Below are 17,838 nucleotides of genomic sequence, written 5' to 3'. Positions count from 1 at the left end.
TACACATCCTGGGAAATCAGAAAGCTAGTTACATCATCAAAGAAAAGTATACTTCACCTGAATGTCTCCAACCTAGGTTGGAGATGTCAAAGACCTTACTTTTGAGTTCCTCTTCAAACGGCAGAAGACAATTTTTGTGATCCCCCAACAAAGTGGAGACCCAGGTTCAAACAGGGCTAGTCACATTAATGTATCCTCTTGTCATGCTGCAGCAAAATCTCCCATATGCTTTTATGGCTCATATCTCTTAGGGAAATCCCCAGTGTTTTAATTTCCACTATTTAATTTCTTAGCTTTGGGAGTAATGTCATGATTACATCTCAGAGGTGTAAATGCCAACTATTCTTCCAGTCTCCACTGTGGAGGCTTGGCAAGTCTGAGTACCCACCTAGATATATGTATTGGACCTGAAACTGAGACTGTCTCTACAGGTTTATATCCAAATTGCTAGGTGTTGTAGATGAATTATCTCCCTCCCTCCAAAATAAAAAAAGGTATGCTGACCTAACCTCTGATACCTCAGAACATGACTGTATTTGGAAAGAGAGTGGTAGATGGAGTTAAAGATGAAGCCCTACAGGAGTAGAGTGGGCCTGTACTCCAGTGACTGGTGTACTTATAAAGACGGGCACACAGGGGTAAAGCCATCATCACAGAGATTAGAGGTATGCAGCTGCAAGGTAAGGAATAATAAAAATTGCCAGCAAGTCACCAGAAGCTAGAAGAGGCGAGGAAGGATTCCCCAACAGGCTTTTGAGGGAGCATGGCCCAGATGACACCTTGATTTTAGACTTTTAGCCTCTAGACCAGAGAAGACATTAAATTTCGGTTGTATTGAGCCACAGTTTATACTAGTTTGTTACGGCAGCCCTAGGAAGCTAACAAAGTAGGTGATATAAGAGAAAGCAGGGACACCTGGGTGGCCCAGCGGTTGGTCATCTGCCTTCGGCTCAGGGAGTGATCCTGGAATCCCCGGATGAGTTCCATGTCAGGCTCCCTGCATGGACCCTGCTTCTCCCTCTGCCTGTAGCCTGCTTTTCCCTCTGCCTGTGTCTCTGCCTCTCTCTGTGTCTTTCATGAATAAATAAAATCTTAAAAAGTTACTTAACTTTAAAAATATCTTTAAAAAAATAAGAGAAAGCAGTGGGAAGCACATCTGGCCATAGATCTAAGCCACATTCCTCATTTGAGAAATACCACTACCAGACGTTTTCATTTCTTTGAAAATAGCAGCTGCTTCCAGTTTTTCAGAACCCAGGGACAGAAGACATGATTACTCATCATCCTCAATATTTTTTTTAAAAAAGATTTTTAAGTAATCTCTACACCCAATGTGGGGCTCTAACTTAAAACTCCAAGATCAAGAGTTGCATGCTCAGGGCACCTGGGTGGCTCAACTGGTTAAGCGTCTGGCTTCAGCCCAGGTCATGATCCCGGCACCCTGGGATCAAGCCCCATATTGGGCTCCCTCCTCTGTGGGGAGCCTGCTTCTCTCTCTCCCTCTGCTGCTCCTGCCTGCTCATGCTGTCTCTCAAATACATAAATAAAACCTTAAAAAAAAAAAGTTGCATGCTCCACTAATTGAGCCAGCCAGTTGCCCCAATTCTCAATAATTTTTAATGGATTTATTTTTCTTGAGTGACAACCAGGTGACATTTTTAAAAATTTTATTATTCCAAAGGGCTAAAACTATTACCAGATGCATTTATTTATACCAGTAAAGAGGGTTTTTTTTTTAATATTCTTGATCTTAAGTCTAATTACTTCCCTTGCAGTTTATATGATATAAACAAATTTACAACGTTGGCATTTCTTGACAGATACTACACATACAAATGAACAAAGATTTTGTGGTACACAACTGTCTTTCATGATCTTACAAAACCTGAAAACTATTATATACATGTACTACAAAAATACTCAAAGCAAATATATTCATCTTGGACCATTCTTAATTTACTGCTTTGACTATCCAATATGTTCCAACATGAAACAAAGTGTCTTTTGGCATACCAAAGTTATTTGTTCTTCCTGACTACTTCATGTTATTTTCTGTAAATAAATAGTAATGTGACAGGAATGAAATTTTTCTTGGGATCCCTGGGTGGCGCAGCGGTTTGGCGCCTGCCTTTGGCCCAGGGCGTGATCCTGGAGACCGGGGATCGAATCCCACGTCAGGCTCCCGGTGCATGGAGCCTGCTTCTCCCTCTGCCTGTGTCTCTGCCTCTCTCTCTCTCTCTGTGACTATCATAAATAAAAAAAAAAAAGAAAAGAAAAGAAATTTTTCTTATAATGTTTATATGTAAGCCACCTTTCCCAGCATCATTATACCACACTAATTCTCCTTAATAAGTGTTATCTGATGCACACCAAGTTTGGACTTCATGCCAGAGGCATCCCTTATCACAAGTCTTCCATCATCTATTTTCTTTGGTATGAAAGCTCATGTGTTTGGAAGGTATTCCAGGATTCACACCATTTGTGAGGCTTTTTTTTTTTTCTCAGTGAAAACTTACAGGATAACCCATCAAAAATTGCACTCAGGTTTTATTTCTATGCAATATATAATGGATTTCACCTCTCAAGAAAAGATTTTGACTTTTCACCTTATTCATATGCCTTTCCCTAATGAAATGATGCTACACCAGCGATAGATAATTTCCCTATATTCACTGCATTTAAAAGATCTCTCTCCTGGATAAGTTCTCTGAAACTGACACCGACCAGAAGTATTCTTTTTTTTTTTTGACCAGAAGTATTCTAATTTTACTGAATTCATAGGATGTCTCTTGTATGAATTCTCTTGTATTCATCTGACATCTCACTGAAGTCTTTCCAGTGCTCACTGTGTTCCTGAGATTTCTTTCCGGTATGAATTTCCTCATGTGAAGTAAGAAAAAATTTGACAGAGAATGTTTTCCCACACTCATTACACTGATAAGGTTTCTGTCCCGAGTGACTTCTCTGATGGACACTGAGGTATGATTTCTCAAAAAAGGCTTTTCCACATTGAGTGCACTGATACGGTTTCTCTCCTGTGTGGCGTCTCTGATGTCTAATGAGCTGTGACTTCTGGTTGAAGATTTGACCACATGGAACACATCCGTAGGGTTTCTCTCCTGTATGGCACCGTTGGTGGATAATAAGATGGCTTTTTTGGCGGAAAGCTTTTCCACATTCATTACATCCATGGGGCTTCTCTCCTGTGTGAATCAACTGATGTCTACTGAGCATTGCCATACTGCTAAAGGCTTTTTGGCATTCAAGACATACAAAGGGTTTCTCTCCTGTATGTGTTCTCTGATGGACAATGAGCATTGCCTTTCGTATGAAAGCTTTTCCACATTCACTGCATTCATAGGGTTTCTCTCCTGTGTGAGTTCGCTGATGGACAATGAGATGTGACTTGTCAATAAAAGCTTTTCCACATTCACTACATTTATAAGGTTTTTCTCCTGTATGGATTCTCTGATGTGTTATGAGAGATGACTTTTTATTAAAGGCTTTCCCACATTCCTTGCATTCATAAGGTTTCTCTCCTGTGTGAGTTCTTCGATGCACAATAAGCTGTGAATTGTCTATGAAAGCTTTCCCACATTCGCTGCATTCATAAGGCTTTTCTCCCGTATGGATTCGCTGATGTGTTATGAAATGTGACTTTTTATTGAAGGCTTTCCCACATTCCTTGCATTCATAAGATTTTCTTCCTGTATGATTTTTCTGATGTACAATAAGTTGTGATGTGTGTACAAAAGCTTTTCCACACTCACTGCATTCATAAGGTTTCTCTCCTCTATGAATTCTTTGATGTGTCAGGAGATGTGAGTTTTTATTGAAGGCTTTCCCACATTCCTTGCATTCATACAACCTTTCTCCTGTATGAGTTCGCTGGTGAACAACAAGCTGAGACTTACTACAGAAGGTCTTCTCACATTCTCTACATCCATAGGGTCTATCTCCTGTATGAGTTCTTTGATGGATTATCAGGTTTGACTTCTGCATAAAACTTTTCCCACAATCAGTACACTCAAAAGGTTTCTCTCCTGTATGTGTTCTGTAGTGCAATCTGAGCTTTGTCTTCTCCCTGTAAGCTTTTCCACACTCTTTGCATTCAAAGGGTTTCTCACCTGTGTGAGTCCTGTGGTGGAGAATGAGGTGATACTTTGTTCTGAAAGATTTTGGACACTCAATACATCCATACGGTTTCTCTCCTGTATGAGTTCTCTGGTGTAGAGTGAGATGACATTTTGTACTGAAAGCTTTCTGACATTCAGGGCATCTGTACGGCTTCTCTCCTGTATGAGTTCTCTGGTGTATTATGAGCTTCGACTTATACCTGAAGGATTTTGGGCACTCACTACATTCATAAGGTTTCCCTTCTGTGTGGATTCTGTGATGTCTTTTAAGATTTTTCACCATGCTGAAAGTCTTCACACAGAAATTATGTTCACTGTACTGGGCTTGAGTATGGCAGGTTTCATGTAGAGTATGGAAAAATGATTTCCCGTGGCCGTTTAATTGATCAGAATTCATTTCTGCATAGTTTTTACTCTGAAATTTTGAATCCAACTTTTGTTTCAAACATTCTCCTCTTGAGAAACACTGAAGAGGTCTTTCTACAAATGGAACAAAGTTTTTGCTCAGAGAAAATAGTTTTCCCAATGCATTATTTTCATTACTTCTCTCCACACATTCATCCTTCTCAATATTTTCCTGATACCAACCCTAAACTTGCCACATTACTTCTAGGGGAAAAAAATTAGTGAATCCTACCATTATGAAACAGAGGGGGATGGAATCTCAAGTCACTATCCAAGGAGAATGGAGAGAGTGATACAGCAAGTGCACAAGATAAGTCAGAGGCATCCAATAAAAGAAATAAATATTAAGCAATGAACTGAAGGACATGGGTGTCCTCAAACTTTTGAGGGAATCTATGAATATCTGAAAGCATAACGGAAGAGCTATGTGAATATGGATAAGATATGGGGAAGGTGGGTTGTGTCTAACAAGCTGAAAAAGAACAACTAAGCCAAAAAAGAAAGACCAAATGAGAGACGCCAAGATCTGACCCAGAGTAGATAAAAGGAGGTCCATCTTCTACTTGGTGGCTACCAAATGAGTCATATATGGTAAAAGAAGGAAGCACCATTCACTCTGATGACCTCTTTTCACCTGCTCTAAGTCACCTCTTAAGGTTCAGAGATGATGATACAAAATATTAAAATAACGAGGGTCCCAATGCACCAATGATCAACTGTCACTTGGCTTCCACTAACTCCCACTGCACAGGTGTACTCACCTGGACTACACTGGCTTAGGAATTCTCTCTCTACCATTCCTTGTTCTCCTTCCTCCAAGTAGACCATTGCTTCTGGCCTAGTAGCTTGATAACCTGTCAAGAGATAATCACACAGAACTGAACAATATTAGGGCCTATGATGAAGAATTCTGTTTCAGGGAATAGATAGTAAATCTCAGCAAAACAGAAACTTTTCATTCAGAAAATGAAAGTAAATACCATCATTGTTTAGTTATAAAGAAAATAAGTTTTATAACCTATACAACTCCAAAATCAGTAAGAATACCAGAGTACCCATAAATTGTACCAATGGGGGAAAAAACAGGCAATTAATGGGCTCATGCTGAGATATTTAGGAAAATCATCTTTACCCAATGATATTAGGTTGCTATAATTTTCCAACATCACATCCCGGTAGAGGTTCCTCTGAACAGTATCTAGTAGCTGCCATTCTTCCCAGGTGAAATCCACAGACACATCACTGAATGACAACAAGCCCTGTAATAACATAATCCTTTTTAATCTGGAATTACATAATGGAATAAAATATAGAAAATATATAGGATGTTATTCTGATTAGTTTTACTATAGAAATTTATAAACAAGTATTTCTCTATATCTAGTTTTGATTTATACTTTGTGAGCTAATTAATCCATAAACTATCTTTTCTGCATTCTTTTTTTTAAGATTTATTTATTTTTTAAAAAGATTTATTTATTTATTTATTTGAGAGAGAGCACACACATGCGAATGCAGGGGGAGGGGCAGGAGCGGGGGGAGGGAGAGGGAGAGAGAGAGAGAGAGAGAGAGAGAGAGAGAGAGAGAGAATATCTCAAGCAGTCTCCCTGCTGAGCACAGAGCCTGATGCGGGGCTTGATCTCAAGACCCTGAGATCATGACCTAAGCTGAAATCAAGAGTTGGATGCCTAACTGACTGAGCCACCCAGGAGCCCCTTTTTGCATTCTTCAGTCACTTCTTCACTCATTCACTCACCCAATGTAAAATGTTGTTAAGACTTTACCTAAAAAGCATCTGCAACCCACATTAGGAGCATTTAATGTTACCTACTATTCACTGCAACAAAAAAGAAAGTAAACCATAGTTCTGACTTCAAGTAGCTTCTGCTCTTACAGAGCGGCAAGTATACTCTTTTACAGATTTTATACACAGCAAGACATCATGGTTTAACAAGGGTTACAAAGGAGTATACTCAAGTTCAAATATGGGCACAAGTGGGTAAGGACCTAATAGTTCTGAAGAAAAGGTCAAGCTGGCAGAGGTGCAGCATGTTTAGTGGTGTGTTCCACAGCAAGAGCTAGAAGACACTGGAGCTGTGGGTCTTACAGAGGGAGCAGGTGTTAAAAGTGTTAAATACCATGCTGAGTTCAAGGAACTGCAAGAAGTTCAGTGAGACAAAGGAGAACAAAGATAACGGATGCCCTGGGTACAGGCAGCAACAGACCTTGAAGCAAGTGTACACATTTCCTTCACACTTGGTAGACACTGCAGTGTTTTTCACATACAAAAGTATGTTATGCTCAGAACTGCCTCTTAGAAATTGACTATGCTATGTATTGAATCATGATACTCAAAAAAAGCAAACACAGAGCTCTTACTATGTGCTATATATTGTTCTAAACACTTCACATATGTTGATGCAATGATCTACACAATGACCCTTAGGTAAAAACTATTCTTCTCTTTGTAGATAAGAGAGATTTTTAAAGTTTTCTAGCTATGCCTTCTATATCTCCCACATTTCCTTAGAAAGATCACCATTCACTAGGTCCATACTCTGGAGGAAAACCCATCACAGATATGTCTTCACACTTAATGTCTGGGAAATATTTACTCAAAAAGTTCATGTGCTTCCTCTTTATGTACAAAGTAAATCTTATAACATGTTTCTATTCTTTTGTGATGGTTTCCAGTATTACCACAGAAATGTCTGCAACTCAGCTCCTGGATCCTGCCACTTATGTGGCAATGTCCCAATTGTTAGCACCTTGCAACATGTGACATACAGATAAGATAAAACTCCCTTCCTGATTGGCTACCTCCAGATCATTATTGTCTCCCAATCTAAACACATCTCTCCCAGCTGCAATATATCTATATACATCATTCACTTTGATTATATACATTTTCTAAATTGTTAACCATAGTTGTCACACAATGTTACACTGGTTTCACATGAACAATATAGTGATTCAACAAGTCTGTAGTTATGCTCTGCTCACCATAAGTGTAGCTACTGTCACAATACAACACTATTACAATATCACTGATTATATTTCCTATCCTGTACCTTTGATTCCCATGATTTATTCATTCTATATTTGGAAGCCTGTATCTTCTACTCCCCTTCACTCATTCTGCCCATCCCCTGAACCCCCTTACCAACTCTGACAACCATCAGACTGTATATACTTCTAGAAACTTCTAGAAATCTGGGAAATAAACCACTCACCTGGGACTTGGTCATTTTCAGAATTCAGGTGTCTCATCAAGAGTATCCTCAGCAAGGATGAGTTTCTAGACTTGAGATCTACTTTTTTTCCTTTATAGAAAGTGCCTCATTCTAGTAAGCCAGAATCTATGGATTCAAAGAAAGATTTGTTTGAAGTGGAAATAATAATAAAAGCAGGTTCTTATACATGCAAGGAACTGTTTTAAGCATCTTCTTTTTTTCACTTAACCCTCACAGTCCTAGAGGATTGACTCTGATTATTCCATTTTAGAGAAAACCAAGAAAGGAAAGGTCAGCACCTAGCTAACAGCCACACACTATCTGATGGACCAAGGATTAAAACACAAACCCTCAATTGATAGAACCTCTGATTCCAGGGAAAATCACCAAATTATGAATTATCCTTTTATCTTAACCAACTAAAAAAAAGGGTGGGGGGGACATGTCTAAAACAATTGTTTTCACACAAAGACATCAGAGAAGGGAAATAGGAGAAGACCCTTGTGTGCCACAGTTCACTGCCTGGAGACTTTCTAGACCACAGCACAGGGAGGAGGAGCCCAAAAAGAGTCTAGCAGTATCGCTGAGTTAACAATACAGAATTCAGAGTCAGAGAAAGCAAAGATGGCTAACACTTGCCAGGCAGTATACTATAGAAGTGAGGGAAAACTCACTCTACAGATGCACGGAGGGTTCCTTTGAGTCTCCGGCTAAAGACCACTGACCTGTGAGGAAACCACTCAGGCCACTGGAAGGGAACAGGTGGACCAATACCTGGCGATCACACAAGATCAGGAATAGTGTTCCCACTAGCCTGTGTGGAAAGACCTTCTAATATGCCTGGTCTCATGATATGCAGAGGTCTCAGGAGAATATTACCTCAGGAATGGGGACAAAATAATCCCAGACAAAAGATTCTTTTGACCCCACTAAATAAAGCTTAAAAGAAAGCCTTCAAAAAAACTGTTTCAGAGGAACTTGATTACATCCCAGAACTAACCTCAAAGGAAGTTAAAGGAATCAAAGAAAATCCTGCAAACTACAATGTAAAACTGACAATATATGACATCCAATAAGAGCAGACATGCAGAGAAGCAAGGAAATATGACCCATAACTAGGGGGGGAATCAAGCAAGAGAAACAGACAGAAATGGCCAAAGGGAGAGACCAGTGGGCCAGCACACCAAAAATGCTTTATATATGCTCCATATATTCAACAAGTTAGAGATAAGCATAAGTGTGATGAAAAAATAATAAAATGTTTAACAAATGCTATTGAGACAATAGGGCATTTGTGTTTATCTCATACCAAAACTAACATAAATAGATTATAAATGTAAGAATTGAAACTGTCAGGGTGCCTGGCTCACTCAGCCTATAGAGCACATGACTGTTGATCTCAGGGTTGTGAGTTCAAGCCCCACGTTGGGTGTAGAGATTACTTTAAAAAAGAGGAAACAGGGCAGCCCGGATGGCTCAGTGGTTTAGCGCTGCCTTCAGCCCAGGGCGTGATCCTGGAGTCATGGGATCGAGTCCCACGTCAGGCTCCCTGCATGGAGCCTGCTTCTCTCTCTGCCTGTGTCTCTGCCTCTCTCTCTCTCTCTCTCTCTCTCTCTCAATATCTCTGATGAATGAATAAATAAAAAAAAATTTTTTTTATAAAGAGGAAACAGTGAAATTTCTAGAAGAAAGCACAAGGGATCCCTGGGTGGCGCAGCGGTTTGGCGCCTGCCTTTGGCCCAGGGCGCGATCCTGGAGACCTGGGATCGAATCCCACATCGGGCTCCCGGTGCATGGAGCCTGCTTCTCCCTCTGCCTATGTCTCTGCCTCTCTCTCTCTCTCTGTGACTATCATAAATAAAAAAAAAAAAAAAAAAAAAAAAACAAGAAAAACTTCAAGTGACCTTGGATTAGGCAAAGATTTCTTGAACAGGGCACAAAATGCACAATAAAAGAAGTGATAAATTAGACCTCCTCAGTACTAAAAGTTTTTGATGCTCAAAAGACACTTATAAGATGAAGGATCAAGCCAGAGGCTAAAGTAAAATATTAACAAAATGCATATTTGACTAAAAGACTTCTACCTAAAAAATACAAAGAACTTTTCCAACTTCACAAAAGAGACAATCTAGTAAAAAAGGAACAAAAGACTTAAAGACACTTACCCCCAAAAGTAGAGATGGCTAATGAACTCACGAATAGCTGCTTTAGGTTACACAACAAAAGCAAATTAAAACCAAAATAAAATATTGCTACATACCTGTTAGAATGGTTTGGATTTATTTATATTTACATTTATTGACTGCTTGATTGGCTGTAGGCCCAACTTGGGGCTCGAACGCACAACCCTGAGATCAAGAATCGCATGCTCCACCAACTGAGCCAGCCAGGCACCCCAGAATGGCTATAATTTAGAAGACTGAAAATACTAAATACTGACTAGGATATGAAGAAAAAGAACTCTCCTGCTGGTAAAAATACAACATGGTACAGCCACTTTGACTTGTACATGAATATACACTGCAACTTTATTCAGAATATCCAAAACTGACCCCCCAAATAACAAAATATCCATCAACTGGGGAATGAACATATTACATACAGCATATCTGTACATTACTGCTCAGCAGTAGACAGGAATAAACTAATGATAAATGGAAAATCACAGATGAATCTGCAAAGTATTTTTCTAAGCAAAATAGATGAATCTGAAAAGTATTTTTCTAAGCGAAAGAAGCCAAACACCAGCAACTGACAGAGTAGGCAGTTAGCTAGATATGAGCAGTCAACAAGTGATTTCCAACTATAAAAGGGCAGAGGCCAAGTTCCAAACACCTGGGAAAGACCCCAGGGGATATGCTTGTGTTCTTCCCTATAACCACTGCCCTACTGTAACCTCAAGCTTTATTATAATACATTTAAATTGGGGTTTTAGTCCCCTCCCCAGAGAATGGCTGCCTAAACAGTTTCGACAAACACCATTTAAGATAAAAAATTCCTCTGGTAGGCAGAATCCCTTACATGACTGGCTGCAACCTTAGTCAGAAACTGCCCCAGCTATGACCTATAACCTATCCAAACACCAAAAGAAAAAACAATCCTGACCTGGAGTGCAGCTGCCACCTCTGGGCCTGTCAGCTGTCCCATCTCAAGAATGTACTTTTGCTTGCTTAAGACTTTGGCTCTGAATTCTTTCTTGGCAGAGCTCAAGAACAGAAGCCAGGGAATGGGACTCCTGTTAACACAACTACTTACTGTGTAACTCAGTTTGTATGAGGTGTTAGAATACATATAATAGGGGCACCTAGATGACCTAGTCAGTTAAGGATCTGCCTTTGGCTCAGATCATGATTCCAGGGTCCTGGGATTGAGCCCCTCATTAGGCTCCCTGATCAGTTGGGAGCATGTTTCTCCCTCTCTTCCTCACTTGTGTTCTCTCACTTGCTCTGCTCTCTCTCTCAAATAAATCTTAAAAAAAAAAGAAAAAAAAAGAAAAAGAAAAAAGAAGGACGCCTGGGTGGCTCACCAGTTGAGCATCTGCCTTCGGCTCAGGGCATGATCCCAGGACTCTGGGATTGAGTCTGACATTGGGCTCCCTGCGAGGAGCCTGCTTCTCCCTCTGCCTATGACTCTGTCTTCTCTCCGTGTCTCTCATGAATAAATAAATAAAATCTTTAAAAAAATAATAAAAAGAAAACCAAATATAGGAAGAATTTTATTCTAGGAATGCAAAGATAATAAGAGCCATTCAATGATCTGAACAGATGAAGAAAAGACATGTAAGAAAAAAAACAGCCACTGACAATTTAAAGATTTATTTTTTGGGGGGGTGGGGGTGGGGAAAGAATCCTGAATAGGCTTCCTACTGAAAGCACACCTCAATATGGGGCTCAATCCTAGGACCGAGATCATGACCTGAACTGAAATCAAGATCTGTTGCTCAAATGACTGACACACCCAGGTGTCTCTCCACTGGCAATTTTTTAAAAAATTACTAAACTAGAGATAGGGACCCTGGGTGGCTCAGCCAGTTAAGCATCTGACTTCAGCTCAGGTGATGATCTCAGGGTTCTGGGGATCGAGCCCTGCTTCACATTCTCTGCTCAGTGAAGAGTCTGCTTTTCCACCTCCCTCTGCCCTGTTAGAATGGTTTGGATTTATTTATATTTACATTTAAATATATGTATTCCCCTGCTTGTGCTCTCTCGCTCGCTATATCTTTCACAAATAAGTAAATAAAATCTTTTTTAAAATTTAAAAAATAAACTAGAAATAGGCAAGGAAGAGTATCTACAAAATAATCCACAGCATTTCTTTATTTTTATTTTTAAAAGATTTTTTACTTATTTATTCATAAGAGACAGAAGAGAGAGCGGCAAAGACACAGGCAGAGGGAGAAGCAGGCCCCATGCAGGAAGCCCGATGTGGGACTCGATCCCGGGTCTCCAGGATCAGGCCCTGGGCTGAAGTCCGCGCTAAACCGCCGAGCCACCCAGGCTGCCCCACAGCATTTCTTTAAAGTTAGGGACAAGGATAACCTCTTTCTGAACATTTAGTAATTGCTTCTCGGCCTTTTGGCTAAGATCAAGTGTAGTTACCTGAACATTTAGTAAAACATATACCACAGATCAAAACCTGAGAAATAAAATGGGAAAAATAAATTAAAGGAATGAAGATTGGAAAAAAATAAAACTGTCATTATGCAACTGTTTTAATAGCAATATAAACATTAACTGCAATTTCATATTCAAACAGTGAAATTTGGGCAGCCCGGGTGGCTCTGCGGTTTAGTGCCGCCTTCAGCCCAGGGCGTGATCCTGGAGACCCGGGATCAAGTCCCCATCAGGCTGCCTGCATGGAGCCTGGTTCTCCATCTGCCTGTGTCTCTGCCTCTCTCTTTCTCTATGTCTATCATGAATTTAAAAAAAAAAAAAAAAAAAAACAGTGAAATTTAAAAGGGGAAGAAAAAGTATTTACAAGGTACTTGCGGGGAAACTGTGCAAGATAAAAGTTTTATTATAGCAAAAGGAAGGGTGCCTGTGTGGCTCAGTGGGTTAAACATCCGACTCCTGACTTGGCTCAGGTCATGATCTCTGGGTCATGAAATCAAATCCCCAGTTGGGCTCAGTGATCAGCAGGGAGTCTACTTCTCTCTCTCTCCCTCTGCCTCTACCCCGACTCATGCACTCTCACACATGCATAATCTCTCAAATAAATTTTTTAAAAGATTTTATTTATTTATTCATAGAGATACAGAGAGAGAGGCAGAGACACAGGCAGAGGGAGAAGCAGGCTCCACGCAGGGAGCCTGACATGGGACTCGATCCAGGGTCTCCAGGATCATGCCCTGGGCTGCAGGCGGCGCTAAACCACTGTGCCACCAGGGCTGCCCTCAAATAAATTCTTAAAAAAATAAGTAATTTAAAAAATATTATTATAGCAGAAGGATACAAATCATAACCCATCAAATGGAGAGAGACAATAGGGTACACAAGATTTGGGAGCCTCCCAAACCAGAAGTTTCCATTGTCTTATCCCTTTGGAGTCAGGACACATTACTCATCCAGCATATCTACGAGTGACAATATGTAAGATACTGCCAACCACAGAAGCTCACCTGAGCTTCAATGTCTATAGTTTTTATTAGAATTTCATTAAGTAAGCATGACTGATCTAATATCCCTGGCCATGTGACTCAACCTCCAGCACCTTTACCATCTCAGAGTTTTGAGCTGGTTATCACCAGGCTCAAAGCCCAAACTTTTAATCATATGGTTGGTTTTTCTGGCATAAATAGCCTCACCCTGAGTTACCTAACTGGGATAACTAGCTACAAGAGCCACCATTAATAACAAAGACACTCCTGTTACTCAAGACATTCCAACAATTTAGAGGCTACTTCCCAGGAACTGGGAACAAAGGCCAGTCAAATTATTTATTACAAAATAACTAGCATTCCAAATATGTGACTATTCTCTAAAATGAGTAAAGACAAACTTCTCAGTTTTAAAATTGGCCTCTGTAATATATAAAGATGGTGAATCACTATGTTGTACACCTGAAACCAATGTAACATTGTGTATCCACTATACTGCAATTTAAAAATTAAAGTAAATTAAAAAATGGCCAATGAATATATAAAAATGTGATTAACCATGTTAGTAATGAGAACAGTGCATATGGAGACCACAATGAGATGACGTTTAAACCCAAAAGATGGTCAAACAGCAAGACTGAAAATACTAGTGTTGGAAAGCTTATGAATCAACAGGCAGTTTTATAGATTGCTGATGACAGAGTAAGGTGGTACAAAAGCAATTTGGTTTTTCCTTCTAGATAAAAATCTACTTTATGTCAAAAATTATACTTTGAGGTATATACCCTAGACTAGACAAAATGTCACAATGACTAGAAGACGTATAAGACTTTACAGAACTTCACTACTTGTAACAGCTCAAATGCAGAAACAAATGTGCAACAGTATGAGAATGGATGCATGAACTATGTTACATTTATGTAATGAAATTCATATTAATGAACCAAACCTACATGCAAGATGGATGAATCACAGACTTGTACTGAATGAAGAGCAAGCCTCAGAAGACCATATTATAATATCCTTATTATAAACTTACAAACTGGAAAAACTAAAGAGTGTACTCATTATGGTAAGAGTATATCCATATACATGTGATAAAATTATACCAGTCAAGGGAATAATACATTACTAATTTGTGAACAGTAGTTGTAAAGTTTGGGAGGGTTACACGGAGGGACTAGGAAGACAGAACAAGGATGGAGCCTTTTCCATTTTTAAACAAATATGACCTTTAGTAAACAAAACTATAAAGAAAAGCTGAGACTAATCACTTTTTCTAAATCAGGGTATCATATGAGAAAATAAAAGGATGATGTACTCATTGTTGCTAAAGATGTAGAAAAACCTGGCACACTGTGCACAGAAACATTAGATAATGGAACATTATTGGGGCATTTGGTGAAACTAAACCAAAACCTTTAAAATATGCATTTAATCTGGCCAACTTTTATCCATTAAAAAAGGAAAAATATCCATAAAATATAATTCAGTTTAAAAATACATTTCAAGGGATCCCTGGGTGGCGCAGCGATTTGGCGCCTGCCTTTGGCCCAGGGCGCGATCCTGGAGACCCGGGATCGAATCCCACGTCGGGCTCCCAGTGCATGGAGCCTGCTTCTCCCTCTGCCTGTGTCTCTGCCTCTCTCTCTCTCTCTCTCTCTCTGTGACTATCATAAATAAATAAAAATTAAAAAAAAAATACATTTCAAAACATTACAGAACTTAAAGTGACTTTTATCTGCTTTTATTGATAAGTATATAATGTAGTGATGAAAAAACTGAAAACTCCATTTAATATCAAATGTAAATACATATAAATAATGTATATATGTATGTATATGTTTATATATATAAAGTTAACAATTGTTTCTCCCATTAAGAAAGTATACATTCAAATAATAATAGCTACCTTCTGCCAAGTACCTACCTATTATGGATATAATATTTATGTCCATAAATAAATGTCATATATGTATATATATATATATATGTGTGTATATATATATATAAAATGTCCTTTAGGGGACATTCCAACTCTAGTGTTGGACTAGTGTTTAGGGGTGCCAGGCTGGTTCAGTTGGTAGAGGATGTGACCTTGATCTCAGAGTCATGAGTTCATGCCCCGCCTTGGGTGTGGAATCTACTGAAAATTTTTTTTTGCAAACCTATGTGTATTGTGTATTTGGGAATAAAGGCCTTTGGGAGGTAACTGGGTTTAGATGAGGTCCTGAAGGTAGGGCCCTCAGGAGTATCTGTGAGGTAGATACCAAACTAATTGGGAAAACTGAGAATTACAGAATTTAGTACTTTACACCAAGTCACACATATGTAGCACAACAGACATAAAAAGCTAGGACTAGCTTTGTGCAGTAACAGTGTCATAGCAAATGGGCTTTATCCAAAGCACGATTATTACTAACTGAAAAAGCTAGAACTAATATGATTTCATGCGTGTGCAAACGTGTGAACACTGGCTAACACGCACACAGACATTCTAAGTATTTATGGTACGATTTTAACAATTCATGGATGTATTGATGGCAGGTATACAGGCGATCATTTTGCTATTCTCTCAACTTTCTGTATGCTTAAAATTCAGCTTTTACAAAAAGCAGGGAAATAGGGGCACCTGCATGGCTCAGTTTTTGGCCGTCTGCCTTTAGCTCAGGTCGTGATCCTTCAGTACTAGGATCCGGCCCGCATCAGGCTCCCCGTAGGATGCCTGCTTCTCCCTCTATGTCTCTCTGCCCCTGTGTCTCTCTCGTGAAGAAATAAGATCTTTTTTTAAAAAGCCGGGAAAGGGGATCCCTGGGTGGCGCAGCGGTTTGGCGCCTGCCTTTGGCCCAGGGCGCGATCCTGGAGACCCGGGATCAAATGCCATGTTGGGCTCCCGGTGCATGGAGCCTGCTTCTCCCTCTGCCTATGTCTCTGCCTCTCTCTCTCTGTGTGACTATCATATAAATAAAAATTAAAAAAAATAAAAAGCCGGGAAATATGACACCCCAATATACACACCCAAACATCTCCCTGCAGCTCCTCCAGTTCCAACCCCACGCACCTCTCCCGCGAACACTGGGCTGCTCCTTACCCTTGCACTACGCTCTAGCATCCATCACAACCCCCCAGACACCTATTTTCACAGGGATTACGGACCCTTCAGATGCCCAAACCCGAACCCCAGAAACCCCAGATGCCTAACCCCCAATCCTTGCCTCACCGACCAGACCCCGACTGGCCCCTCGGTCAGCGGCTCTCCCAGTGCCTCTGTCTACGGCCTGGGGCGCGACCCGGAGCCCACCTGCCGCTGTCAGTAGGAAGAGTCTCTTGTCCTAAACACTGATGCCACTCCAAGCTTCTGCCAAGGCCCCCAACCACACCGAAGCCGCCTGAAACAATCATCCCATCCCCTAAGAATATCCAGCACAAACCGAACCTCAAGTCGCGGGATTTCCACTTGCGCAACTCTAAAAGCCGCTTGTACAAACCTAACGTAACTTCCACCGCCAATCTGTGACCTTACGCCGTGGGAACCCAAGCTTCGGTACGCCACTTCCGCTTCCGTTCACCTGGTTCGCTGACCCCTGTAGCCGGTTCAGTGGTTCTTTGGAGTGAGTGATCAACACACAAACCCTCATTCTGACCCTGGTTAGAATTATCGCGGGGCTACGCCACCGCACCGATTTCGTAACGTTGCGGTGGGAGCCGCCATTGTGAACTGTGCGCCGCCATCTTGGATCATGGGCCGTACGGAGAGCGAAGTGGCCACCCTAGGCGACCGGAGTCGGCCGGCCAGAACTGAAAGGTGCAAGTCCAGCTCATCCTTTCTCTTCAAGACTTCTCATCTCCGGTTCTTCCACCTCGGCAGCGACCGTCAGTGCTATGGTGCATGCTTAGTAGGACTTCAGCGCTCTCGCCTACTGACCTGACCAGAGCGCTAAGCCAATCACAGACCAGGCCTGAGGCGGAAATGGTTGAGCCCGGCTGTCTCGTCGCCCTTGGGAAGCCGCTCGGAGGGCGCGGCCATATTGGGAAAGTCTGGGTCCGTACAGCGAAGGGCGGACCTGGGGCAGGGAACTAGGGGTGGCGAGGATGCCTGTGGCACATTTGAAAAAACCAGCGTTAGGAGACTAGAATTGGATTTGAAGGAGCAGAGGCGTCATCAGGAGAGTTCTCTGGACGTGTGCTTCATAATCGAAACGGCTGTGGACCAGACGCTGACAAACGCGAGCCACGCCGAAAGAATTAGTCTTGTATCTCGTATCCCAAGATAAACTGGGGGACATTACAGAAGGATCCTGTGTATCCTCGTTAGTCACAGCCCGTCCGGTCATTTGTTTTTGTGAATATTGTGTAAGTAATGATCCTTGCTGCATTATTTTTAAAAATTTTGTTCATTTATTCATAAGAGACACAGAGAGGCAGAGACACAGGCAGAGAGAGAAGCAGGCTCCATGCTGGGAGCCCG

General features: G+C 40.9%; 1 protein-coding gene across 4 annotated transcripts; it reads right to left on the bottom strand.

Moving 5' to 3' along the window:
- Positions 1-1,650: 1,650 nt before the first annotated feature.
- Positions 1,651-16,893, bottom strand: LOC121484437 (zinc finger protein 268-like). 4 transcript variants are annotated; one of them, XM_041743708.1, is made up of 5 exons: positions 16,807-16,893; positions 7,775-7,900; positions 5,674-5,800; positions 5,303-5,395; positions 1,651-4,616 (listed from the first exon to the last, which is right to left on the bottom strand). In XM_041743708.1, exons 2-5 carry the CDS (start codon positions 7,787-7,789, stop codon positions 2,776-2,778), a joined length of 2,076 nt encoding a protein of 691 aa, XP_041599642.1. In that variant the 5' UTR covers positions 7,790-7,900; positions 16,807-16,893; the 3' UTR covers positions 1,651-2,775. The 4 variants fall into 4 exon arrangements, with proteins under 4 accessions (XP_041599642.1, XP_041599643.1, XP_041599644.1 ...); XM_041743709.1 differs by having other exon boundaries at positions 16,859-16,886; XM_041743710.1 differs by lacking the exon at positions 16,807-16,893 and adding an exon at positions 16,591-16,764.
- Positions 16,894-17,838: the final 945 nt, after the last annotated feature.

Source organism: Vulpes lagopus, chromosome 2 (assembly GCF_018345385.1).
Source record: "Vulpes lagopus strain Blue_001 chromosome 2, ASM1834538v1, whole genome shotgun sequence".
Classification (NCBI taxonomy): Eukaryota; Metazoa; Chordata; class Mammalia; order Carnivora; family Canidae; genus Vulpes; species Vulpes lagopus.
This window is presented reverse-complemented; position numbering and strand designations above follow the sequence as displayed.